General features: G+C 50.1%; 2 protein-coding genes across 9 annotated transcripts in view; one reads left to right on the top strand and one right to left on the bottom strand.

Annotated features, from left to right (window-relative positions):
* Positions 1-12943, bottom strand: part of LOC143820654 (poly(rC)-binding protein 3-like) — a 254865-nt gene extending 241922 nt beyond the window's left edge. For 4 of the 8 annotated variants that reach the window (XR_013225441.1, XR_013225438.1, XR_013225442.1 and 1 more), the window contains exon 1: positions 12750-12943. The gene's annotated coding sequence lies outside the window, so the exon portion shown is untranslated. Of the gene's footprint in view, positions 1-3182; positions 3386-12749 lie in introns of those variants that run through there. The other 4 variants (XR_013225439.1, XR_013225440.1, XM_077303716.1 and 1 more) reach the window with 4 other exon arrangements.
* Positions 12944-23699: 10756 nt separating this feature from the next.
* LOC143820176 (uncharacterized) lies at positions 23700-27330 on the top strand. Its single transcript, XM_077302643.1, has 5 exons — positions 23700-25898; positions 26397-26480; positions 26660-26743; positions 27040-27291; positions 27323-27330. Exons 1-5 carry the CDS (start codon positions 25337-25339, stop codon positions 27328-27330), a joined length of 990 nt encoding a protein of 329 aa, XP_077158758.1. The 5' UTR covers positions 23700-25336.
* Positions 27331-27721: the final 391 nt, after the last annotated feature.

Below are 27721 nucleotides of genomic sequence, written 5' to 3'. Positions count from 1 at the left end.
CCCCAGGCAAGGACAGAGCAGGATGTGGGAGCGAGGTGGCTAGAAACAAAAAGGATGATCGCAAAATATTAGGGATGCCAACGGATTTCAGGGGTGTCATTGATTTTCTGTCTGTTAACTAGAGGCTCTTTGCTGGGGCGGAATGACTTCGTAAGCTGATGAACCTTCCTGCCTTCTCTTGTTTTCATTCTTAAGTGTTACCAAAGAGCAGTTTCTTTAGGTGATACAGTTCTGTAAATGCTGCTGAAGGAGAGGAGCGCATAATTAGGTTGTACAAATATTGCATGTGATATATTACAGCCGTTCCTAGTCTGCGGTGACAAGCGTTGCAGCTCCCCCAGGTTTAACCACCCACCCCTTCTGGCTCATGAAAGCAGCCTGCGTTTTTGCTTTAATTATCCGCGATAGTTTGCCAGTCACTTGATAAAAATCAGAGGTGCTAATGTATACACCGTTAGCACTAGACGCTCGCAAGTCATTATCCCAAGTATTATTTGCTTATCTGTCCTGGTGATCCTGTCGCTGTTTAATTTCCTGTACATCATAAAATACAACACAGTGTTAACAACGCTGCCGTGTTATTAACCTTTTTCTACCATCTCTTCCTAAGGACCGTTTTCTTCTCCCACTCAAGATTTCTGGACACCATCAGAAACGTGTTCCTACACATGTCAGCCCTGGTACTACTCTCCACTGGTACTACTTTATGTTTTTAAGAGAAGACAGACAGAGAAAGGAACAAGCTGGGAAACAAGGAGAAAAACAACAACAGAGAAAAGATAGAAACACAATCTAAAACACTATAGCTACACATCGTTTGTAGACCATAAAGGTAGAACCTATTGGCTTTTTGGCGGGATGGGCTGCTCTGGCCTGCAGGCCGTATTCCACCTTGCCCTCCAAGGTTTTCCCAACATCAGAAGAGGCTTTTTCCCCTCTCCGGTAACCTGCTTGACCTTTGCAGGAATTGCCCACTGGGAGAGTCCCTTCCAAGGTCTGAGGGCTTGCCTCTGTTCCTTCTGCTGCCCAGCACCAGAGACAGTTTGCTGTCTTGGGTGCCACTGGAGGGTCAGCCACATGCCAACTGCCTTCCTTCTCCATGGAGCCAGTTTGGTGTCGTGGTTAGGAGTGCGGACTTCTAATCTGGCATGCCGGGTTCGATTCTGCACTCCCCCCACATGCAACCAGCTGGGTGGCCTTGGGCTCGTCACAGGTCTGATAAAACTGTTCTGACCAAACAGGAATATCAGGGCTCTCTCAGCCTCCCCTCCCTCACAGGGTGTCTGTTGGGGGAAGAGGAACGGGAAGGCGACTGTAAGCCGCTTTGAGCCTCCTTCAGGTAGAGAAAAGCGGCATAGAAGAACCAACTCTTCTTCTTCTTCAGTAATCTCAGGGCTCTCTCAGCCTCCCCTCCCTCACAGGGTGTCTGTTGTGGGGAGAGGAAAGGGAAGGCGACTGTAAGCCGCTTTGAGACTCCTCTGGGTAGGGAAAAGAGGCATATAAGAACCAACTCTTCTTCTTCTTCTTCTTCTTTTTAAAATAGCAGAGGAGGTCTATGTGGTACAAAGAACCACTACCAACATTCAATGTTATAAAGTACTTATTAAAGGGGAAATGTTCCATGAGCATACTTTTAGCAAAGTACCAGATTGAGCAAGGGATTCAAAAGTAATGGGTAAAATGCAATTCCTTTGTCTCCCCTCACTATACGTACCCTACAAGATGTTAAAATGTAGAACAGGCTGCTTAGCTGAGGAAGTTACACATCTCTACAGAGTTTCCATTACCTTGAAACGTCCTGCAGCTATTATGGCCAGCACATAGTGACTAGCTACCTCCTCCAGAATTCAGTTAAGAGTTGTCCGCTTTGATGGACTCAGCACAAAAGTGACCTTCCTCCTTGCTTCCAAGGGGTTTTATCACCTCTCTTTTCCCCACCAACTAACCAGGTCAGGCCCAGTTAGAGAGGCTGTTCCTGAAGTCTCCAGAAATTTAAGTCCTCCAAATCTCTCTTCCTTGCTTGGGGGTGGGAGGGGGAGACTTCCTGTTGCCTCTAGCTAAACCTACTAAGAGGTAGCTGAGGTGAGCCTGAAAAGCCATTGACTTCCTTCTCGCTGCCTGTTCTCAGCCCAGAGAGGAGAAAAAACACCCATTTAAAACACAAAGTGAAGGTTTTCCTCGTCTCACTTCTAGCCTGAGCTCGATGGCCCAAGGTAGCTTGATATCATCACAGAAGCTAAGCAGAGTCAGCCTTGGTTAGAGCTCAGATGGGCAACGACCAAGGAAGCCTTTGTTTGTCTCCTGCCTTGAAAACCTTACGGGGTCTTCATAAGTTGGCTGTGACTTGAGGGCACTTTCCGCTGCCACCACCAGTTTCCATAGCCATGCACAACCACACTGAAGAAGTGAAGGAACAGACTGGCCAAAACTGACTTAGCAGCCACCTTCTACAAAACAGCCCAACTCCACTGAATCGTCACCTACAGCTGCCAGATCACAACTCTCCATCCTCTCCAGGAAGATAAGATTTCCTATGCACAAGGGTAGAAGGTGGCAGTCCTTACCCTTTATCTGGAACAACTATCAGCAGCAATGGACCACCTAGCAGAGAAACACACACACTATCCCATGCAATAAACTCCAGTACCGTTGCTATCCCAAAACCTCTTTAAGTGAACCTACTAAAAGGATCCAGTACCCCCAGGGAAGCGGTCAAGGACTCACTGGCCCACAATGCGATCTATATCATCAAGCAATATAAATCAGAGCTGCTTGGTCATGTCCCCTATGGTCAGTAGAAGCTTTACAGCAAGATCAGAGCAGGAATGGGCCGAATTCGTCTGTGAGGGCTGGATGGCTTGTAGCAGTCACCGTGGCTGCTGGAGGAGCAATCGTTGGGTACCTTTCTCACAAAACATTCATCTCCAAGGACAGCTGCTGCAAAGCAATGGGTAGCCTGCCTCACCAGAAAGATAAGCCCAAGATGGTCCATGCCTGTGATCTGGAAGGCCTGGGGGGGTCCAGCTACCACTGGAGGTCTAAGAAATTCCCGTTTTGTGGTGGTCTCACGCAAAGCACAATGATGAAACAGACCCTCTCGCGCATCAAGAGAAAAGATGCATCAGCACCCACTGATTTGGACAAGATGGAAACAGGAGCTTGCTGCCGTGCTTCATGCTCACCTAGGCCTGAAGTAGATGGAGCTCTTAAATCATTCCACTGAAGGTTTCCTTTTCCGATGTGACACACAGCAGGCTGCAGCATCTGCGATTCCACAGTGTTTGCCTCGCCTGATCACCACAGGTTGTTGGGACTGAGTAGTGTCCAAATTCCAAATGTGTCCACAGATGGAGAAGACGTCCTGACCCCAGATTACACCTTCCTGCTGGTGGGAAGGGAGCACTTTGAAAGCAGTTTACAGTGTGAATCTAAAGAGAACCGGAGAGAGCAGGAGGCTTGAGGCTAGGAATGGCTGAGGGAGGAAGGGAGGGAGGAGGGAGGGAGGGAGGGAGGGAGGAATCTGCTACGGGCCCGGCTGCAGGATCCCACTTGAGGGAGCTGTCTGCACATTCCCAACATGCAACATGCATGCATTCACACAAACAAACCCATGAAGCTGCCTCAGCCCGAACCAGGGTGTAAACTGCACGGAGCTTTTATTCCAGCCCCAGATCGATTCAGTCCCTGCCCTCTACACAGAATTCGATTTCAGTTTGCATTTTGGGCGATTTTAATTTTCCATCTGCAGCCAGAAGGATTGATCCGGAGTGACCCTACCTTTAGTGTGCAATATCTGAGACTGCTGTTAATCCTGAATAAAGAAAGCTCCGTGGTAGAGAATGTCTGATAGGCTACACCTGGTCATGTGACACGCTTGCCTTAAAGGAGAAGCCCCTAACTTCTCTCAACTTCTGTCGGTCCTGGATTTTTCCTCCCTCCTCTGCCTTTTTCGATCCTCTCCCCCTCCCCTCCAAGAAAAGAAAGAAACAGGCTTCAAGAAAAGAAAGAAAGAACCCCCCCCCACCTTCTGAGCCTCCCTAACCACGTGCAGAACACTTTCCTGTTTCAATGGGGAGGGGTGGGGGGAAGAGGAAGATCCGAGTTCAAAGCGATCTGAATTCAACAGGATTGACAATGGAATAAACAAAGTAAGTGCAGACTCTGCCCAGGCCTGTCTTATCTACTCAGACCGGCAGCTGCTCTCCAGGGTCCTGAGCTGAGGTTTTCCCCCTCCCCCCCTCCACCTTGAGATGCTGGGGGTTGCACCCAGGGACGGTCATGCCATGCAGATGCTCCCCCATGGGGTCATAGCCCCATCCCTAAAAAAAATGCATTTATTCAAGAATAACTGGCATTCCAAAGGTGCTTTCCAGTCCTCACTCTCCATCCAAGCCCCACAACACACCCCCTGCAACCGTCCGCCACTCACAGAGACGGGGAGCACAGAATGCTGTTCTCTAACCCCCCCCCCAATGTTTTTCTCCTCTTCTTTACCGGCAACCAATAACCTTGTTTGTCTAAAGCTTTTAAGTGGCTCTATTAATTATTTAGTGGCACGGGGGGGGGGGGGGAGGAAGAGCGCCTTTAAAATCTTCTGGGAAGCCCAGACATAAAGCAGCACACATCTATGCTCCATTCACAACGCAGCCCTTGTTTCGGGGAGGGGGAAAATACAATATTACTAATTAAAGTTCAGTGCATTAGGCCATTACAAGCAGAGTGATTCATGGCCGCATAATCATCACGCTTCTCATTTGCCGTTTTAGTTTATTGGGTACACAGGGAAGGGGGGGGGACCCCGAGCCATTTGCAAAATTGAATCCGACCCAGGAGCGACTGGAAACGTTTGCTCTCTCCGGAGAAGTGATTTCACTATGTGTAAAGTGCTGTTCTGGCAAGAAAAATGCTTCCGATCAATAATTAAAGAGAATGAAAGTTTGATGTCTCCGAAGGACACCCACAAAGGGAAAGAACAACCTCTTGGCTTGCTCATGCCCCATTTCAAGAGCAGCTCTTCAGTTCCTTAAAGTCAACGGCTTCATTGATTTAAGTGTTTCTGCCTCTCTCAAGGCAACACGCCCAATACTTTCAGAATATTTCGTATTCAAAGGGGTTAGTTTCTATTGCTGGGAAAGTTCTCCAATGGATAAAGATGCCTTTGCTCGGCCACCTGAAATTCAGCATTTTCTAGCTTAGGAATCCTGACCTGGATGGCCCAGGTGAGGCTGATCTTGCCAAATTGTGAAAGCGTTTGGATGAGAGACCACCAGGCAGCCCAGGGTCATGATGCAGGGGCAGGCAGAGGCAAGCCACATCTGAACGGCTCTTGGGGTCACCATACGTTGACTTGAAACTCAATGGATCCTTCTACCACTGCACTGTTTAGGAAACCATAGAATCATCTGGAAGAGGCCCTACAGGCAGGATCAGCCTCAAGCATCCAGGAGAAGGATCTGTCCAGCCACTGCTTGAAGACCGCCAGTGAGGGGGAGCTCCCCACCTCCTTAGGCAGTACCTTCCCCTGCTGAACTAGACTCCTAGAATCCTAGAGTGGGAAGGGGCCATCCAGGCCATCTAGCCCCACCCCCTGCTCAGGGCAGGATCAGCCTCAAGCATCCAGGAGAAGGATCTGTCCAGCCGCTGCTTGAAGACCACCAGTGAGGGGGAGCTCCCCACCTCCTTAGGCAGCCCATCCCACTGCTGAACAAGACTCCTAGAATCCTAGAGTGCAAAGGGTCCATCAAGGCCATCTAGTCCCACCCCCTGCTCAAGGCATGATCGGCCTCAAGCATCCAGGATAAGGATCTGTCCAGCCGCTGCTTGAAGACCACCAGTGAGGGGGAGCTCCCCACCTCCTGAGGCAGCCCATCCCACTGCTGAACTAGATTCATGGGATCTTAGAGTGGGAAGGGGCCATCAAGGCCAACTAGTCCCACCCCCTGCTCAGTGCAGGATCAGCCTAAAGCACCCACGAGAAGGATCTGTCCATTGGAAACCACCAGTGAGGGAGAGCTCCCCAACTCCTTAGGTACCCCATTCCAATACTGAACTACTTTGACTGTGAAAAGATTTTTCCTGATATCTAGCTACCATTCTCCACATAGTTTAAACTCATTTCAAAAAGGGTGGCAAACAGGCCAGGAGAAAAATTTCCTGTCCTTTTTATAGAGGCTGAATGTGTGAAAATCTGTTTTGATTCCTTCATTTGTACTCTTCCTTCCTTCCCTTTGGGGACCCAAAGCTGCTTACGCCCTTTGCCCATTTTAGCCTCACAGCCTGGCAGGTTAGGCAGAGATCATACAAGAGTATAAGAAGGACGGTCTAATAGTTAAACCAAACAGAAAGAAACAGACCTATCCACTGGCAATATAATAAATATATTAATAAAAGAAAGAAAAGTGTCCTTTTTTTGTAGTTTTCCTTGTTTCTTTATTCTTTAGGACTTCTGTCAGAACGGAATCCAGGTAATATCTGATTTCAGTGAGATTCTTTCATCAGTGACAAGTCCTTATATATATTAATAGAATAATACTGGCCACAGGCTCACATAGGTATGGGGATACTGGTCTGTATTGACACGTACCCCATCTTCAGGACCTCTTCAAGGACTGGAGATGTCCCGGAGGACTGGAAAAGAGCAAACGTTATTCCAATCTTCAAAAAAGGGAGGAAGGATGACCCGGGAAACTACAGACCAGTGAGTCTGACCTCTGTAGTGGGGAAGATAATGGAGCAGATATTAAAGGGAGCGATCTGCAAACATCTGGAGGACAATTCGGTGATCCAAGGAAGTCAGCATGGATTTGTCTCCAACAGGTCCTGTCAGACCAACCTGGTTTCCTTTTTTGACCAAGTGACAGGTTTGCTGGATCGTGGAACTTCGGTTGATGTCATTTACTTGGATTTTAGTAAAGCTTTTGACAAGGTTCCCCATGATGTTCTGATGGATAAGTTGAAGGACTGCAATCTGGACTTTCAGATAGTCAGGTGGATAGGGAATTGGTTAGAGAACCGCACTCAAAGAGTTGTTGTCAATGGTGTTTCATCAGATTGGAGAGAGGTTAGTAGCGGGGTATCTCAGAATAAAGAAACAAGGAAAACTACAAAAATAGGACACTTTTCTTTCTTTTGTGAATATATTTATTATATTGCCAGTGGGTATGTTAGGCAGAGGGCCTATACCTGGCCCAAGGTCACCCAGCAAGCTTGCAGGCCATGAGATATGCACCCCACAGTCTTATCCCCTACACCCCATTAGCATGTCAGCTACTGCTTCTCTTGGCATGGAGGAATATAGTATCAACTGACAAACAGCATGTTATTAAATCTCTATTAAAAGAACAGACCATTTGTTTTCTCCAGGCAGTTGGCAACTCTAGGCTCAAGGTAGATAACAACACCTTGTTAACAAGGTTCACATCACAAGAAGAATTGCTGGATGAATCTAAGCTACAAACTGGGCCTCCCTAATGAGAAGCAATGTTTACATATATGGGATTATGCTTAGGAAGACACAGAAGCATAGATCTGGGGGGTGGAAAGGTCAGCACAGTCCTGAGTCTGAAGTAAGAGTTTTTCTTGTTTTCTGACAAAGGCCTCAGTCTCCATACCCACAAGAACTGGTTGGCCACCATGTGGAGCAGCATGCTGGACGATGCAGCAGGGCCCATCTTAAGCTCTCCACAAGTGAACATGCCTGGGAAGCACACAGCTACCACGATGGTTGTCTGAAAGGAGGCATCAGTCACCCCCCCCCTCTCCTCTGTCTGCCTTCTTAGCCTTTGCCTCTGCACGTGGAATGTCCTTTGCTTCCTTTCTGCTGCCCTTCTGGCTTGATGGCTGCCTGAAGCTCCCGAGAGACAGAAAAAGCAGCTGCAAAAGCACACTGAAAATGTGTGGAATGAGCCCAAATTAGGAGATGTAGCCAGCCAGAGGTGACGGTGGAAGATGGTGAGAGCTCATGGCCACCTTCTGCAGAGGCTGCTAAGGGGAGATGGAGATGAGCTGCAACCTCACCAGCCCTGAGCTAGTTCCTGGTTGTCACGATGCGCAGAACATAAAGGCGACGCAGCAGGGCCAAGGACCAGATGATGTGAAGAACAAGAAGGTTCCCTGGGAGTAGAACCCATTTCAGCCCTGACCTGGATGGCCCGGGCCAGCCCGATCTCAGGAGATAAACAGGGCCCGCCCGGGCTAATACTTGGATGGGAGACCACCAAGGAAATCCCGGGCTATGACAGAGGCAGGCAATGGCCAACCACCTCTGAGCGTCTCTTGCCTTGAAAAGCCCAGGAGGGGTCGCCATAAGTCAATGGCAACTTGATAAGGACTTTTACCAGCAGCAGACTCATTTCTTCTGACACACACAGACACACACAGCCTCGGCTGCCCCCATCGTGTGACCCAAGATCACAGGATGCTACAAGAGCCCAGAGCTGGCTCTCCTGCGTCTGGCATCCTTTGCTGAGAAAAACACCCAAACAAGCTTTTTCCAACACCAAAGATAAGGCAAAAAATCTCTGATGCAACTTAACTCTTTTGTAAAAAAAGAAATGTATATGAAAATGCTGCCCTTTTCTTTTTAAACTTCAGTTTAACCAAGGAGGTGGTTGAGTTTTAGAGCTTTTATTTATTGGACCAAGGAAAGGAAAGGAAACATAACTGTTATCATGAAGACAGATTCTGGCGGGTCATCGTGTCGGTCTGAAGCAGCAGAACACAGCTTGAGTCCAGGGGCAACTTAAACAGCGGGAAAGCTCAAATCGGAGAATAAACTTTGGTGTGGATGCGCATGGAAGCTTGTACCCAGAATTAAACTTTGTGGGCTTTAAAGGGGCCCCTGAGCGCAGACTGTCTTCTTTAACAGTTGTCATAACAAAGAGAAACAACAGCTGAAGGGGGCAGAAAGTAGTCGTAGCAGAAACAGTACAAAGAAGGAATCACCTGGTGTTTACCTAAAGCAGGGGTAGTCAAACTGCGGCCCTCCAGATGTCCATGGACTACAATTCCCAGGAGCCCCTGCCAGCGTTTGCTGGCAGGGGCTCCTGGGAATTGTAGTCCATGGACATCTGGAGGGCTGCAGTTTGACTTCCCCTGACCTAAAGCATCCATCCTTCTCCCTTCACAAGGCAATCAATGAAACTACAGATAAATAAAATATATACAGTATGGAATTTTAGAAGTTGTGATCCTATGCACTTGTTCGCAGGCCTCATTAAAGCCAGACAACTTGCAGGGGGACCAGTCTCAACCCTATTCTAATTATTGCCACTCAGTGCAGTAGAGAGGAGCAACCAACTATGTCATTAGAAGGCAAGATATTACAGCTAAAGCTCACTTACTTTGGACTCATTGGAGAAATCATTAATGCTCGGCATGGACAGCAGCAAAAGGAAACGTGGTCACCAAAGGATCTGCTGGCTCGACACAATCAAAGCCGATACAGGGATGACCGTGAACCAACTAAAAGGAGCAGTCAGAGGCAGAAACGTATAGCGAAAACTTTCCTATAGAATCACCGAGGGTCGGACATGACTGAACGGATAGCATCATCATCATCAGTGTGGTATCTTACTTGAATAGTGTTCAAGCCCCGACCTGGATGGTCCAGGCACGCCTGTTCTTGTCAGATCTCAGACGCTAAGCAGGCCTGGCCTGAGTTATTACTTGGAAGGGAGACCACCAAGGAGGCCCAGGGTTGCCACACGGAGGCGGGCCATGGGGAACCACCTCTTTTGAGCGTCTCTTGCCTTGACCTGGACAACCCGGGCAAACCCAGCCTCATCAGGTCTCAGGAGCTAAGCAAGGCCAGCCCAGGCCAATGCTTGGATGGCAGACAACCAAGGAAGCTCAGGATCGCAAAGCACCTCTGAATGTCTCACCTGGAAACCCCCCCTGCGAGGATGCTTTGACACCATTTTACTCACAAGGAACCATTTTACAGCTGCCTTACCCCAAATGAGGACCCTGGTCTACTCAGATTCGCAGCCACACTCCACGAGAGTTGAGGTCAGCCTACTTGAGCCTGTTAGCTGAAGATGCCGAGGACTGAGCACGAGGCAGGCTCCCCGCAAGGCAGGTGTTCGATCGCCACCCTGTCTGCTTACTGTAAAAGGACTGTGTCTTCCAAACTAAGGAGCGACACCCAGTCTTCCAGTTAAACTGGAGTGCCATTCATTTTACCATGAGCCTACTTTACGTATCAACCCCCAATGACCGTTTACGCACTGGAGGTTTCATGCCAGGATGCAGGCTGGAGTTTTAGTTGTGGCAGGTTGCCCCACCTCTTCCTGCACCCACACGGGGGAGCATTTGGCCCAGTATACCTCATCCACCCCCAATGTGTGCTCCTGCACGGGAGCTGGGGCAGTGAAGTCCCCAGTGCATAAATGGTCAACGTATGCCAAAGATCTAGTTTGCTTCAGGGGGCAGCCGTGCCGGTTGGCAGAACTGCTAGATTCCGGTCCATGAGCTGACGAAGGCTTCTGACTATGGGGGCTTGGAATCTCCCACAATTATACCCGCAAAATCATCTTGTTCTGTAAAGGGCTACCTGACTCGGCTCTAAAATATCAGGCTGAGCTCACACAAGGAGCTTGCTGTGGCCCAGTGGGATATTTGACTGTGTTTTCTGTGAAAAAGCTCCCCACGAAGCATTCTGAGCATCCTTTCCCTTGAGCATGGCTCTCCACCCCAGGAAGCTTACACCAATGTTATCTTCCCTGAAAACAGAAATGAAAGTCTTCAGCTCCTACGTCAAGGGAACTTTTACATGACTAAGAGCAAAACTGCATAAAATGGCCCAGCTGACAACCTGAATTCGGGAGCAGATGGCCTCATTCTGACCTACCTGCATGTGTTGCCACACGGATCGGCCACGGAAACTTACTACCTCACAAAGCCATTTATTTATCCACACGGACTTCTGTCATGTCTTTATTCAGCGCTTCCATCTCAAGCACAGGAAGGGACCAGGGTTCACACGTCACTTATTTGGCAGGTAGCCTTCAAGGTGTACTGGGGAGGACTGAGAACAGTGCGGCCGTTCCCTCGACCTGCCCCATCTGTCTGCAAATACTATGTCCACAAAGCCTTCCTCACAGAGCACTAAGTCATGGCTCTCTCTGTAAGGTTGTGACCAGCCACTTCCCCCCACCCCCCCCCCTGCCTAATCCAATGGGGTTGAAAAGAGTCCACCCTGGTCAGGATTCTGCAGCCGTGGGGGTAGGTCTGCCCGCTGCCACCCACAAGGGGTGTGATCTGGCTCCCTGCCTCCCTCCTAGACCCACAGGGTGCTGCCAACAAATGCTTTCATCTCCTGAGATTTTTAAGAAGCGGAGCCAATTCTGCACAGGGGAAAGGGGGAAGATCAACCCTTGGAGCAGAAAGAAAAGCAGCCCCAGAACAGCCACTTATCAAGAAGCCCACCCAAGCACCCCCCTCCCCCGCCCGTCTATTTCAAAGAAGCAGGATACCCAGACGGGTGCTAGGAAAAGACTGAAACGGGCGTTAATCTCAAAGGCAGACTTGTCACATGGCCATATAAGCACAATTTCCCTCCTAAAGCTGAAGCCCACAGATTTTCACGTGGCCCATAAACAGCGGCACAACTTTTGAGGATTATCCTGGTGGTGCGTTCACGGGCATAGCGGCTATTCCTGCACACAGGGCCAGCGAGAGCGACTGCGATCACTCACAAATCACCCCGACAAAGCGTGTGACAAGAGCTGTGCCCGGCGTCCAGGAGGTGGGGGGGTCGGGCAGGAAGGAAGGGGGATGATCCAAAGCAGAGCTGGCCGGGAAGCGAGGGACGGCAGCCACTGGCAGCCCCCACCCCGATCCTGCAAGGACCCCCGGAGAGAGAGAGAAAGACAACTCTGACTTCGGCAGGGAAGGTTTGCGCATGGAGGATTTGGGACTTGCACTTGGGTAGCCGCATCAACCCGTCCCGGGTCCAGCCCTGGACCAGAATCGCACGGCCAGCTCCGACTCCCGGCAAAGTTCAAGCGGGCAGCTGAGCTGGCCCAAACTTTTGCAGCCCCAAGAGGTCCAGTCGCACGCCGATGAAGGCCCCCCTCCTTCTCCCGGGCAGGCCTTTAGGGGAGACGGGGAGGGAGCCAGTGGGAAGCCCCCCCCCCCTCCGACCCAGGGCCTCGATCCCATCCTCTCAACTCCAAGGAAAGCACAGCTGGGCGCTCCGTTTTCATTTCAAATAAACTTTTCCGGGAGGGGGCAGCCCCCCCCCACCCATCGCCTCTTCCGCGGAAACCAAACAAGTAGGGCAGCCACCCCACCCCCACCCCCCAACTGGGGAGAGGGCTGCGGGGAAGGTTGCCAGCTCCAGGAAGGGGGTGGAGTTCTGGGGGTGGAGCCTGGCAAGGACGGGGCCCGGGGCCCCGGGGGGGGCACAATGCTACCGAATTCCTCCCTCCCAAGCCGCCATTCTCTCCGGGGGGGGCGGTCTCTGGGGGGGGGCTGCGATTCCGGGCGATCCCCAGGTGGCGCCTGGAGGATGGCATGCCTCCTCTCCCCCGGCAACTTTCGCAGGGAGGCAGGCGCCTCGAGGCGCAGGTGTCGCCGTCTCCCTGCCGCGCTTTGCCCGGGCCGGACGGGGACGGGGACGGCGAGGGGGGCGTGGGGGTCCCGGGCCGGGGGCAGGGCCGGGGCGGAGCAGCCTTTCCTCGGCCGCCTGGAGGGAGCGGTGCCCGCGCGCACCTGTGCCCCCATCTCCCGGGCCGCGGGCCACTCACCGGCCGGGCGGAGCGCTGGGGCTGGCGGGGCTGGCGGGGCCGGCGGGGTGGCATGCCCGCCCGGGCGGAGGGCGCTCGGTGGCTCCGGCTCGTGTCGCTGCTGCCGCCCAGCCCGCGATGGCACTCCGCAGGCAGCAGGCAGCAGGCAGTAGGCAGGCAGGCAGCAGGCAGGCGGGCAGGCACAGGCGGGCAGGCTCAGCGGGCGCGCTCCCTCCCTCCCTCCCTCCCGCCCTCCTTCCTTCCTCGGCTGGCTCCTCCCGCGCGGCGGCGGCGGCGGCGGCTCCTGGGCGAGGCCGGGCGGCCGGCGGGGCGCCTCGTTGGGGAGGGCTGGGCTGGGCTGGGCTGGGCTGCGGCCGCCTCCCCTCGGCGGGCCGGGGAACTGCAGGCGCCCCCAGGCGAAAGTGCCGCGGCGCGCTCGGCGAGAGACGCTTTCCCAGGCGTTGCCAACCCCCCGGGACCCCTTCCCCGGCCGCTCAGCCAGGCGGGCGCCGAGACATCGGTCCCCATGGGCGCCCTGCCCCGCCCCTCAGATGCCCTCCAGCTATCCCCAGCCTGCAGCTGCCCGCCCGGCCAGCTGGCCGCCCGTGGGAATGGCTTGCCATCCTCCCGGCGTGCCCGGAGATCGCCCAGAATTGCCGCTCATCTGTTCCTCTGGAGGAAAGGGCGGTTCTGGAGAGTGGACTTTTGATTGATCCCCGTTGATGGGGCCTCACCGCTGGTTACATCCCGTCCTCCCCCTCTCTTCCATTTGATCCTCACAACAACCCTGCCAGGTAGCTTAGACTGGCCGCATGCGACTGACATCTAGGGTGGCTGGGAGAACACAGCTGAGAAGGAGGGAATCTTGTTGCAGTCAGTTGGGTCTCCCCCCTCTGCAGGGCCCTCATGGTCGACTGCGGGTGCGGCCTCACCCTGCAGTGCCCTGGCAGGGGGCAGCCTGGCGGCGTGGGGGTTTCGCTGGCTCTTCTTGAGCACAGAGAGAGCAGGAGCCGTGGCAGCCCTAGGAAGAGTGGGAAGAAAACGGCCATGGAGCCAGCTGGGGAGAGAGCCCCTGGCCGTCTGGCTTGGCCGGCCCAGGAGATGCACAGGAGGAGTTGGATCCCGGGGGGGGGGGGGGGTTGTGATAATCTCCCCTCCAGGGAAGTGGGCTTGGGTGCCCCCCACATTCCCTCCTGAAGGAGGGGCCCAAGGACTGCTGCCGCCCTCAATGCTTCTCTAGCGCTCCGCCTAGTTGCCTCTTGTAGCCGCCTCTTCGCGATCCCCCCTCCCCCCCCGCCCCTCCCCCGCCCAGCTCCGTCTGAGGTCTCCGACCTCAGGAGAGGCAGCAGAAATCCTGAGTCACGTTTGACAGTGACCTTGGGTAGCACCACCGGCCCAAACAAGATGGACCTTGCACGGGAGAAGATGGAGAGTTATTTATGCCGTAGTTTTATTGCTGCTTTATTTATATTGTTTTTATTCTGTTTTTAAGAACCCTTTTACTTATAAGCCACCTGGGGTGTGTGGAGTGGATCTCATCAGATCTTGGAAACAAAACAGAGTTGATAAAGGTAAAGGCATCCCCTGTGCCAGCACCGAGTCATGTCTGACCCTTGGGGTGACGCCCTCCAGCGTTTTCTTGGCAGACTCAATACGGGGTGGTTTGCCAGTGCCTTCCCCAGTCATTTCCATTTACCCCCCCAGCAAGCTGGGTCCTCATTTTACCGACCTCGGTAGGATGGAAGGCTGAGTCAACCTTGAGCCGGCTGCTGGGATCAAACTCCCAGCCTCATGGTCAGAGCTTTCAGACTGCATGTCTGCTGCCTTACCACTCTGCGCCACAAGATGCTCTCTTGTTGAGATCTGATTTAGGGGTGTGGAATTTTCCTCCCCCCCTCTGGTATTTTTCAGCTTAGGTCTATTGAAAACATTCAGGAAAAAGGCGGATCCAAATACTGGTATAGTATTCAGATCCAGGATTTTTTGGAAATCTGGTATTTGGGGAGGGGGTGTCCAATAGACCTGAACCAAAACAGTCAAAAAAATAATATGCGACAGTAAAGCTGCTGAAAACAGCCAAGCCACAGCTCAGCTGGGGCTCTGCTGGGTAGACCAGTTTGAACGAAGCTGTGCAGGAGAACCCATCAAACATCTGATCCTGCAGCAAGAGCTCTCTCTGCACAGGCTTGGATGGCTCGATTTTGCTCCCTACTGCTTCAAAGTGGAGGGGGGGGGAACAGATGGTTTAAATGGCTCACAGCCATTTAAACCTAACAGCTGACAAGACAGACTCACCAAGCTGTTTGGTTAAAATGGCTTCTAGACATTTGGATGTCATCCCCAGGATCTGCTTGCCACAGAACACAGACCTTGGAGGATCACCTGGGGCACAGAACCTCTCTGCTCATATGGCCCCAGCTGATCTGTACAACTGAATGTCACAAGATGTCATAGTCCCATTGTATACGGCACTGGTCAGACCACACCTGGAGTACTGTGTGCAGTTCTGGAGGCCTCACTTCAAGAAGGACGTAGATAAAATTGAAAGGGTACAGAGGAGAGCAACGAGGATGATCTGGGGCCAAGGGACCAAGCCCTATGAAGATAGGTTGAGGGACTTGGGAATGTTCAGCCTGGAGAAAAGGAGGTTGAGAGGGGACATGATAGCCCTCTTTAAGTATTTGAAAGGTTGTCACTTGGAGGAGGGCAGGATGCTGTTCCTGTTGGCTGCAGAGGAGAGGACACGCAGTAATGGGTTTAAACTTCAAGTACAACGATATAGGCTAGATATCAGGAAAAAAATTTTCACAGTCAGAGTAGTTCAGCAGTGGAATAGGCTGCCTAAGGAGGTGGTGAGCTCCCCCTCACTGGCAGTCTTCAAGCAAAGGTTGGATACACACTTTTCTTGGATGCTTTAGGATGCTTAGGGCTGATCCTGCGTTGAGCAGGGGGTTGGACTAGATGGCCTGTATGGCCCCTTCCAACTCTATGATTCTATGATTCTATGATTCCATGATTCTAATGTGCTGGATAATAGCCAGGAAAATTTGGCTTTTCTTTGGGCCAGCTGGACTGGTAGCTGGGAAAGATTCTCTAATCCGTATTTGGCTTAGAAGCAGCAGCAGAAGGGTTGGTTCTTATATGCCGCTTTTCTCTACCCAAAGGTGTCTCATAGTGGCTTACAGTCACCTTCCCTTTCCCCTCCCCAAAACAGACACCCTGTGAGGGAGGAAAGGCTGAGAGAGCCCTTATATCACTGCTCGGTCAGAACAGTTTTATCAGTGCTGTGGCGAGCCCAAGGTCTCCCAGCTGGCTGCATGTGGGGGAGTACCAGGTTTAACTACTGAAAGCATTCTTAATTTGACACACCTCTATGAAAGCCGTGACTTCTTGGAGTACTTTCCAATAGATCAGACTGGCGTCCGCCCTTCCCCTGTGTTATTAGGCCTTTTATTAAACTTTAGCAGGCTCTGTGTTGAGGCTTATTGGTAATTCTTATCTGGCCAAGGAGATTGCTGACAGGTTCATCCATTCTGAAGAGAGAGCAGAATGGATTTCTCCTTTGGCTGTCAGTTTGTGTTCTTCACTCGTCAGGGGAGAAGAAAGGCTCCAGTTTTCCCATCATTTGTCAAGACTTACCTTCCCCATCATAACCAGCAAGGTAGTTGCTATTCGTCTCAGGTAGGGGACAGAAATGCCGGAGGGATGAGGTGGGATTGGTTGCTGTTGAAAGACACCATGAAGGACCTCCTAGCACAGCGTCTCCAACAGAGGAAGAGAAGAAGGAGGGCAGGCTTGTACACCCCACTTTCCTCTACCTTAAAGAGACTCAAAACAGCTAACAATCACCTTCCTCTTGCCTCTATGAGAAGTGAGGCTGGGAGAGTTCAGAGGGAACTGTGATTGGCCCAGGGTCACCCAGGAGGCTTCATATGGAGGAAGAATGGGGAATGGCACCCAATTCTCCAGATTAACCACGACACCACACTGGTTCTGCTGGACCGGTCAGAAGGATATAAAGCAGGGTTCCCCAACCAGGACTCCATGGATCCTCCCCAGGGGCTCCCCTGCCTTTCCGCTTTATCCTGCCTTAATGGACTCAGCCTCAAGCTATTCCTGTCATTGCCTTGAAAGCAGGGAACTGACTACTTCCACAGACCTGCAGGTGGTGCTCTTGCATGGTCCCCTCACCTGGGAAAGGGGGCGGAGCCTGGATGCCTACTCCTGCCTCAAATTGCCTCCTTTCTCCGTTTCGTGACCAGCTGACATCACTCCTGACTCAGTTCTGGGACTTCTCAAAGCCTAAAAAATATTTCAGGAGCTCCTCCACAGTCAAAGGGGTGAAAAAGGCTGGTGTTTTTAGGCTCTTTGTGTCATGAAAGAGCTCCAACCCTTTGCTCTTTTCCATGCCTTCTTCTCAGCCATAAAATCCCTTTTCAATTGGGGATGGCCAATGAAGTCCAAGTCTGTTGTGCTTGGTTCACACAGTTGGTAACTTCCACTGAGAGATGCAGGCATACAGTAGTTCTTACCTTAAGTTTACAAATATCCATGGAAGGACGGAGCTACATTATTAAATGCAAAACCTTTAAATACAAACACAATTCCTTTTAATGCCATGGTGTTGTCTCCAAGAATGTCTCCTATAAAACTGATACATATTGAGCACATAACCAATTACATTACAATAACTGAGCCTCGGAGGAGGGCGGTAAACAAATGTAATAAATAATAAAGTAAGTAAATAAAATAAATATATCACAAAGCCAGCAAGTGGCATCATAGCCAACAAATTACCACATGGTAAAATGACGACGTAGTAAAACATGTTCATGCGTGATCTCTGTTAATAAAGTGGTGCTGGGGCTAGATAAGATGGGCTTGGCTTTATCAATTATCTTCAGTAGAGTATCATATTCCTGTAGGATCAAGCCTCTGTGTGGACATAGAGCCATATTGGTGTAGTGGTTAGGAGTGTGGACTTCTAATCTGGCATGCCAGGTTCGATTCTGCACTTCCCCACATGCAGCCAGCTGGGTGACCTTGGGCTCATCACGGCACTGATAAAGTTGTTCTGACCAAGCAGTAATATCGGGACTCTCTCAGCCTTGCCCACCTCACAGGGTGTCTGTTGTGGGGAGAGGAAAGGGAAGGTGAATGTAAGCTACTTTGAGCCTCCTTTGGGTAGAGAAAAGCAGCAAATAAAAAACAACTCTTCTTCTTCAGTAATCTCAGGGCTCTCTCAGCCTCCCCTCCCTCACAGGGTGTCTGTTGTGGGGAGAGGAAAGGGAAGGCAACTGTAAACCGTTTGGAGACTCCTTCGGGTAGAGAAAAGCGGCATCTAAGAACCAGCTCTTCTTCTTCTTCTATAGGTCCCTCAAATGTGCTAATGATCTCAGCAGGTCTTCTTGGAGATTCAAGCCTTACTGGCTGACAAGAGATCTAAATGTCTGCATAACAAATCTGAATCTCCCTTTCCCTTGTTTTGGATGGCTCACCTCGGTGACTTCTGTTTGTTTCTGCCTTTTGAACTTCCAGGTGGGGTCCAGAGAACTCTCAGAATGACAGCAGACTAGAGATCTAGTCCCCTGGGGGGGGGCCTTAATGGCATTATCTCCCCTGAGATCCCTCCCCTCCCAAAACCATGACCTCCCCAAGCCCCACCCTCCAGGAATTTCCCAACCCCACTTTGGCCACCCTGACCTATGTTGGAATTTATACAGCGGCTATCTGCCCTCCAGCTCCTTGATGCACAATCCGGCCCTTGAAAACCGAGAGCTGGCTTGTAACTTTTTGCCTGAAAGGACACTGGCACTTGCTAGGAGGGTCTGGTCAGGTGAAATGTCGACTAGGAAGATAAACAAGTCATTGGGATCAGCTACTTTTCTCAGTGTGTGCAAGAAATAACATGAGAATTTAGTGTGGTCTACATCAACTTCCGATCTGCCAAACAATCACTCTTTATTTGTAACCGGTGCTCTGCCTTCATGTAAAATGTGAAAACTTCCCTGAATCTCTAAATCTTCCTGCCATGGGATTTAAAACATTTCTCCCCATGCCCCTCCTCTGGGCCTCTGTCCTCAACTTGCAGCATTCTGGGTCGTTAAACTGCTAATATTGCCTGGTGGAAGGCATAAACTCAGTCTCTGGTTCAGCATTTGAGGCCTGCCATGAATCCACATGGACCGTTAATTAGTCCCCCTCATCCTTCTTTCTTGTTGTTGTTGTTAGGTGCAAAGTCGTGTCCGACCCATCGCAACCCCCTGGACAATGATCCTCCAGGCCTTCCTGTCCTCTACCATTCCCCAGAGTCCATTTAAGTTTGCACCGACTGCTTCAGTGACTCCATCCAGCCACCACATTCTCTGTCGTCCCCTTCTTCTTTTGCCCTCAATCGCTCCCAGCATTAGGCTCTTCTCCAGGGAGTCCTCCCTTCTCATGAGGTGGCCAAAGTATTTGAGTTTCATCTTCAGGATCTGGCCTTCTAAAGAGCAGTCAGGGCTGATCTCCTCTAGGACTGACCGGTTTGTTCGCCTTGCAGTCCAAGGGACTCGCAAGAGTCTTCTCCAGCACCAGAGTTCAGAAGCCTCAATTCTTTGACGCTCGGCCTTCCTAATGGTCCAACTTTCACAGCCATACATTGCAACTGGGAAGACCATAGCCTTGACTAGATGCACTTTTGTTGGCAGGGTGATGTCTCTGCTTTTTAGGATGCAGTCTAGATTTGCCATAGATTTCCTCCCCAGGAGCAAGTGTCTTTTAATTTCTTTGCTGCAGTCCCCATCTGCAGTGATCTTGGAGCCCAGGAAAATAAAATCTGTCACTACCTCCATTTCTTCCCCATCTATTTGCCAGGAATTGAGAGGGCCGGATGCCATGATCTTTGTTCTTTGTTTTCTTGATGTTATCCTTCTTTCTACTGTGGCAGAAATCCCAGCAGGGCGGCTATAAAAAATCCCTGGGATAATGTGTGCAAAGCACTTAAAGCACTTATTTTACCTTCCCCCCCACCTCCCGAAAGTGTTGTTAAAGCTGCTTTTGTGCAGGTAGACTCAGCAGCACCCATGGACAGCTCATGATTATCTTTCCTCACGGTCTCTTTCCCTTCCTCCTTTGGCAGGCCAAAATATATTGTAGCACTCCAACCTGATTTGACTATTGAAGCACCCAAAGATGCCCTGTGCATTAGAGCTAAATTATCTTGGCTGACAGCTGGACCTCCTGCCAGAATGGTGGAATAACAGCACAACTAATTGGCCAGAGATAGCACTTTAATTTGAGTAAACTTTAAAAAAAAGATCATGAGGAATGAGGGAAACCGGGACAGCAACTGGGAGAAGGCAGGAATGGAAGACTGGCCTGGTGACAGATCAGTGAACAATTTGTGCCATCCCACCAAAACTGATTAGTGGACAATCAGCGATGCTTTTGATTCACAGCCCACATCATTTCTGTGGACATTTCCAAAAAGACATAAAAGAACGTTCATGATTCTTAGCAGAATGCACTCTTCAGTAACATGGAGGCTGACCAATGCTTTATTTAAACCCCAAATACCGTGAAGTATTCCTAGATTAACATTACTTATTTATTTAAAGCATTAAAAGTATTTATTTAAAGCTACCACACTAGAAACTTACACAGGTAGGAAGGCAGCATAGCGCAAGATGGTTTCACAAACCTACTTGGAATAATGATCAGGACTTGTGGTCTTTTCTCTTGTAGACCTCATACTCTAAAGAGGATCCTGTTATGGATTCAGGTGGGTAGCTGGGTTGGCCTGAAACAACAGAAATAAGCTTGAGTCCAGCGGCACCTTGAAGACCAACTGAGTTTAATTCTGGGCAGAAGCTTTTGTGCGCACGCTGAATTGAACTTGATTGGTCTTCAAGGTTCCAGCAGACTCAATATTTGTTCTGTAAATAAACAACTTGAGCAGCGATAGGCTTACAGTGGATGGACTTACTGCAGATGCCTCCAGGACAGCCCCAACAAACGGGTATCCCGTTGATAATAAACAGGCAAACAGGTGCTCATTGTTTTTCACAGATAATTTCAAAATGATATTAAAGGACAAGATCTTGCTATCTGACAGCAGCTTTCGACATCCAGGAACAATGAAGTTAATAGATGGCGACTTCTTCCACCCATCGTCAAAAAGAGATCGGCTGAAGAATAACAAGGTTGTCCACGAGTACCTGCTTGCTATTAAGGGAAAGCTTACTTCTGTCTGGCAAATAGGAGTGTTCCGAAATAGCTTACCCTTGTGAAAACATGACCCAGCTATTCCCACCTTGCAAGAAGGTCAGGGAGACTCATGACTCAGCAAATAAACCGACAGAATTTCATGATTACATCCAATTAAGAAGCCCAGTTTGCTGCCGGAGTCTTTTGGAAACCATAACTAGCAATGGAGCCTTCCAAACCAATTCTCATTCAACTTCTGCTCACAGTAGTTCAAAAGACAGTGTAAAATGATACAAAGAGCCCTGAGCAAATGTAGGTTTTTATATTACGGATGCCAACTTTCGACACAGTAAACTAGGGGCAGTCTAGCACAGGCAAGCCCAACCTTTTTGAGCCCAAGGACACCTTTGGAAGTGTGACTCAGTGGTGGACACGGCCACAACAGGTGGAGCCAACTGCAACATGGCTGCCAAAAGGGGTGGAGCCAACCGCATAACCTAGAGAAGTGAGGTCATGCATCATAGTAACACTTCAGCGTTTCAGGCAGAAGTTCTGTTTGCCAGGATGCATTTTAAAAGGATTATATTGTTTGAAAATATTTCGTTTCCTACTACCCTCAGCTTATTTTAGTCATACAGTGAAGATCTTTGTGTGGCGGTGACAGCTGCTCCCAAAACTCTACCAATTAGATCTCTAATGGCCCTTGAAGTCTTACAGCATAAAAGACCCACTTAGCCCCACCCACTTTCTCCAAACACACTGTGGCTGCCAGGAAAAGTAGATGCTCAGCCGTACCACCTGATTTATTGCAGTGTGGACTATGCCGTTTGCAGCCACGTAAAATCCAAAACGTGCCATATAGCTCTCCTACTTGCTGGGGTTCAAAGGATCCTATTCTTCTCTCTGCCCCTGGGGTGCCATCCCATATGACAGATGATGCAGACAGCCAACGCGAACTCATTCACAACTCCATACACCCAACAGCCAGTAGAATCAAAGCAGCTTTATTTTTTCCCTGGTTTCCTGCCCAGGATCAGCCCTCTGAGCTATTAACCCTCAACACACCAACAGTCTATTTGTATATAACCACTCGAGACCCCAGCCGGGTCACCCTAAATCAGATGTGACTCGATGGCACTGAACACACTCACACACATACGCATGTAAAAGCATGGCTGAGAAATCCCTGGATGTCTCTCCAGCTCTATAAACTAAGAACTGTGAGAGATGATGGCAATAGTAATTATTATTTTGCCTTTGGGTCCAGAAATCTATAAAAGATTAAATTTTAAAAATACGTTATGCTTGTTAATTGATTTCTGTTAAGATACCAAAAGGCCCAATAACATTTCCTTTGCCATTGGAATGATGCATACATTTGATGGATTTTTAATCACCCTTTTCTAGAGGGAGAGAGAGCTATGACTAGCCTATGATTTCTGTGAAATGCTATTTGATTAAACCTTTGGAGAATCTGTGTCAGAGCATTTCGCCCGCATTTGCATGATAATAAGCGTAGGTTTTTATGCATCTTTCTGGAGAAAGGCACCTGTCTGCTAAGGCAGCCACCAGAGATCTGGCGTGCAAAAACTGGAAATCCATTATGGGAAAGTCCCTTGTCAAAGAACCAAATGATCTATCTAGACCAGGGGTGTTCAAACTGCGGCCCTCCAGATGTCCATGGACTACAATTCCCAGGAGCCCCCTGCCAGCGAATGCTGGCAGGGGGCTCCTGGGAATTGTAGTCCATGGACATCTGGAGGGCCGCAGTTTGACTACCCCTGATCTAGACTGAAATGGAATTGCCGAAACTTTGATTCAGTTGCCTAGAGTTATGCCAGAGACCTAGAGGGGTTACACCCATTGGGAGGGATTTAATTGTTAACTATATTTTTTAAAGATTTAAAAATTTACCCAGGGTTTTCTCCTTATTTGGGCAGATTAACCTGCCCCTTCCCAATATGGCCAGTGATGGGCAGGGAGGGACCATGGCCTGTATTTTTGTCCCTGTGGCCACCGGGATAGTTCAAGGCTTGGTGGGTGGATTGGAACAGGGACCTCTCTCACATCTGTCACCATCGCTTGAATTTCCTGAAGAATATTTCAGGGGTTTCTCCATGGTAAAAAGGTGGGGAAAGGCTGGCTTAATTCTTGGTGATGCTGGATGGATACACTCCTATCCTTTCTAACTCTGATTAAAAGAGCCCCTATTACAGATGTGTTACTTAGAACACTAACATCTACTTTAACCAAAGCGATGATTTTGCCACAAAAAAGATGAAAACTTATCTTGTTCTGGCATCAGGGTTTCAGTATTCCAAAGGTGAGCCTTTCTTTGAATAGCTGCAGAAGATCAGGATTCCAGGTGAAGTCAGTAAAATGATTAAAATGTTCTCTCCAGATGTCAGGAGATGATGAAGGGTTTATTGCAAATGAGATGAATGGGGATGATTCCTGCCAGCTGCAATAATCCTTGATGCAGAACTGGCAGGCCACTGTTCCACGAGCTCAAATGAAACTCCAAAGGTTTTGACAACCCGAGTCAAGGCTTCTACAGCCGAGGAAATGGCATGACTGGCTCCATCTTTGTGACATGTATTCTTTGCAGATAGGCATCACAGGTAATATAATTTCCCCCAAAGAATGAAATGAGTCATTTTGCTGTTCGTTAACAATATTGTACATGGCCATTTTATTCATTTCATGAATATAAACAAAACAAAACAAGACCAATTCTAGTGACCAAATGCCACATAATGATACAGAACACTTTATTCATGCATTCTGAGTAACACAATGCATTGCAAATGATACTTTAAGGGGGAGGGGGTTGTTTTAAAAATCTAGCCATGGCCGAGATTTATCTCTTGAGATCCCTATTAGTTTACAATGTTCCTGGGTAATTAAAGTGCATATTTGTAAGGCCAAATAAATTTCAGAAACAGACTTCAGTAAGAAAGTTAGTTTATGTTTGCCCAAATAGGAGCAAAGCTTAGCCTTTTTTGGTGAAAACCAAGACCTTACTCAAAACCTGCTAGTCCAAAGCAGTCTTTTATCCAGGAAAATTCCATCTAAACTGTCCGTCCCAGGATGTTCTTGGGCCGGGCTCATACTCCTTTCCCTATACGCTCTAAACATACGACCTCTATACACCGCATGAACATTAAAATGAACTCTAAGGGCCATTCCGCACAATGACCAATGTTGCTAAATGTTTGCAGTATGCAGAAACTCTGGGCCATTACGCACGGCTTCAAAGTAGCAGGATGGTTGCCAATTGGAAACGCTACAAATTTGCCATAACCCACGACGTCGTACACAATCTGCAACAGTCCTGCAACCGACCCGCAAAAAGCGCTTCGTTGTAGCGCTTCTAGGGGAATCCAGAAAACTGGATTCACCCTCCGGATAGCGATACACTCCTGCAACCAATCTGCAACAGTAGCGCCACAGACTTGTGCGTTACCATTGTTGCGGTTTCTTCAAAGTCCCTCCTCCCGAGCCTTTCCTCCTAACTTCCGGCGAACTGTCCGCCATCTTTTTTCTCCGAGCGAGCGGGGATCTACGAGGCAACGAGACAGCGACTGGCTTTCAAGCACGATCACTTTCTTAAATTCTGCCCGGACACCACAATAGTTTTCCAAAAGCACAGTGGCACACACCGTCACGTTCCAAACATTTGCCCATAGCTTAAAACCCCGTCTACCGTAGGCCAGTACTAGCGGAGTCAACGTACGGGGATCATTTTTAAAAACTTTCCTCTGAGCGTGCCAACGAACGTTCGCCGCTCGCAGGCTCCTGTTTAGATTACTGGGGTTCAATAGATATGATTCGAGGTGATTTCAAGAGGGGCGGTTTATGTGTAGTGGGTCTTTGTGTGGTTCCGGGTGCGTGGTTGTGCTTGGGTGCGGACAACCCCTTCCATCGGCGGCTAGACCTCCGGCAAGCGGAGTCGCCGTCCGCCGTTCATTTTAAAAAACTGTCCGCTGAGCGTGCCAACGAACGTTCGCCAGTTACATGTCATTGATTTTTGCTTTGGTTGGTGAATATTATTGGGGAACTGTCGCGTACCACTGCAATTGCTCTCGGTTTTACACCGGCATGCGTTTTTGTAATGGCGGACATCTCACTAAAATGGCTCCCGCTGCATGTTCAAACTGCTCTTCCCGCGTGTGGACGAATCAGCGCATGCGAGAAGTCAAACAAAAGGCGCTAATCTGGCCTTTAGGAGCAGATCCTGTTCCCGCGCGAGGAGTTTTGAACGTGACATGTGACCTAATGTGGCCAATGCGCGTGTCCCCTACTGCCCTCTACCAATCAGGAGCCGGCTAGTCCCTTTGTCTTTGTGTGCGGGAAGGTATATGATCCGTTGCACCCTGCACCTCGCACCACCATTTTGCTAAGCTACTAGCGAAAGCAACATGGAATCCTCTTCTCAAGCCTCGTCCGTCCCTGCAACCGGCCGTGGCCCAACTTGGAGGGACGCGGAGATCAGGGACCTGATCGGGATTTTCTCGGAGGAGAAAATCCAGGACGCGTTCCAGTCCTCCCACAGGAATAGGGAGGTCTTCGAACAAGTGGCCATTAAGATGCGTGCCCTGGGCCACAACAGGACCGGCCTTGAATGCCGGTCGAAGACCAAAACAATGAGGGCAGAGTACATGCGTGCCGTGAACCATAATAAGGGTTCCGGCAACGAAAAGGTTACCTGCCCCTACTTCGAGGAGCAGCGCCAGCTGTACGGAGACGGGGAAGGAGCCGGCAGGCCGAAGCGCGTCGGGAGGAGCCTTAAGGTGGTTCGGAAGCCGGCTGCCCCGGTCGAGGAACCACCCGCTGAGGAGGATCCCGGCGAGGGAACCTCGTCCAGCTTTCGGCCTCCACCCCCCGTCCAGCAACGACCAGCGGAATTGGTCACGGTGGACCTGATGGCCATCGCTCCTGGGGAGCCGGAGGAGGTTCCTGACCAAACGCCCCTTGCCTCCGGTAAGTAATTTTCTTTTTATTTTGTATTTTATTGTTTTTATATTGAGCAAATGTGTGTTCTGACGTTTGGGGATCGTTTTCTCGTGTGTTCGTTGCTACGCATAATATGATAGGATGTGGATTGCTTTGGGTGGCTTTTTAAAACGGTCGTGTTTAAACAACTACCCAAACAGTTTTGCAGCATGCCTCAGCCATAGGCCTTCTGCAGCGCTCTAGCCACTACTTTGGGACCTTGATGTGTGGTTCAGGTTGTGTGCTTGCTCCTTTTTCACCATTGTATGCCTTGTGTTCGTTGCAACGCATGCTATGCTTGGATGTTTGTGGATTGCTTTGGGTGGCTTTTTAAAACGGTTGTGTTTAAACAACAACCCAAACAGTTTTGTTGCATGCCTCAGCCATAGGCCTTCTGCAGTGCTCTAGCCACTTCTTTGGGAGCTTGCTGTGTGGTTCAGGTTGTATGCTTGCTCCTTTTTCACTATTTTCTGCTCTTGTCCACAGAGACACAGATGCCTGGGACGGTGGTCCTAGAGTCCCCTGCAGCAGTAGCAGAGGACAGTGATTCTGGGGCATCCACAAATGTTGGTAAGTATCAGTTGCAATAAGGGGGGGGGGGGTTTAACTGCTTTGTGCTTTTCTGTTTGTGCAGGGCAGCAGCACTGCCAAGAGACAGAAGATAGTCCCTCAACGTTGCTGCTTTAGGGTTTGAAGCTTGCTTTGCCACACTTTGGTCCTTAATCATGTTCTTTGTTCCCTTTTTTCAGATTTCATACCCGGGACACAGGAGGAGGAGGAGCGTGGGGTGGCTGGACCTCCTGCCCTGCGCAGGCGGATACACATACAAGATGGTGAGCGTGCATGAACTGTTCCTTTCGAGCCATGGCTGCAGGACAATGTCTGTGTGCAATAACTGTGTGCTTCCTTTTCATTTTTGTGCTCCCCTGGCATTGTTCTGAGTCTTGGTTTAACATGTAACCAAGACAGGCCACCATGGGCAAACAAACAATAACCGTGTGCTCCCCTGGCATTGTTCTGAGTCTTGGTTTAACAATATGTGACCAAGAAAGGCCACCATGTGCACCAGGGTGGGTTTTGACTGTCTCGTTGTTACTAACAGTTCTTTTTCTCTTTTTTATGCCAACAGAGGTCCTTTCTGAAGACGACGAGCCAGCTGGCTCACCACCCAGGGGCGCTCTCCCGGCTGAGGAGAGGCTGGCCAGGGAACGCGGCAGGCTGCGGCGCGTCTCCGTCCTCACTAGTGTGGGAGAAAGGATCCTGGAGCACTGCCAGGAGGAGTCCAGGCGTGCAGCTGCTGCAGACCAGGCGATGCTCTCTCTCGTGGCCCAGGAGGGCAAAAAATTCCGCGCCATCCTTAGGGATTCGAACAACTCGCTACGTGAAAGCGTGGAGGAAGTTCGAATGATAAGGAGGCTGATGGAGAGGGCGGTCGCGGTTATGGAGGCGGCCCCCCCTCCTCAGATAATAGTGAACGTCCCCCCCACCCAACCCACCCCCCCCACCACCTCCAGCACCCACCCCACCCCCCCCACCACCTCCAGCACCCACCCCACCCACCCCCTCTCAGAATGCCGCGACACAAACTAGAAGGAGGACTGTTCTCGGGAAGAGAGTCGTGAAACCTGCGGACAAGTTCTCCCCCTCCTAGTTTGGGCCATTTTGTCTGTTTATCTGTGTTTGCTGTTGTCTGTTCAATAAAGTTTATGTTTTTGACTCTGTCTCAGTGTACCCTCTCTAGTGATTGTGCCTATTCTGGCACCGTTGTGTGGGTTGTAGGTTGGAGGGTGTTTTAAAGGTTAAAGGTGTTT

This window comes from Paroedura picta, chromosome 11 (assembly GCF_049243985.1).
Source record: "Paroedura picta isolate Pp20150507F chromosome 11, Ppicta_v3.0, whole genome shotgun sequence".
NCBI lineage: Eukaryota > Metazoa > Chordata > Lepidosauria > Squamata > Gekkonidae > Paroedura > Paroedura picta.
This window is presented reverse-complemented; position numbering and strand designations above follow the sequence as displayed.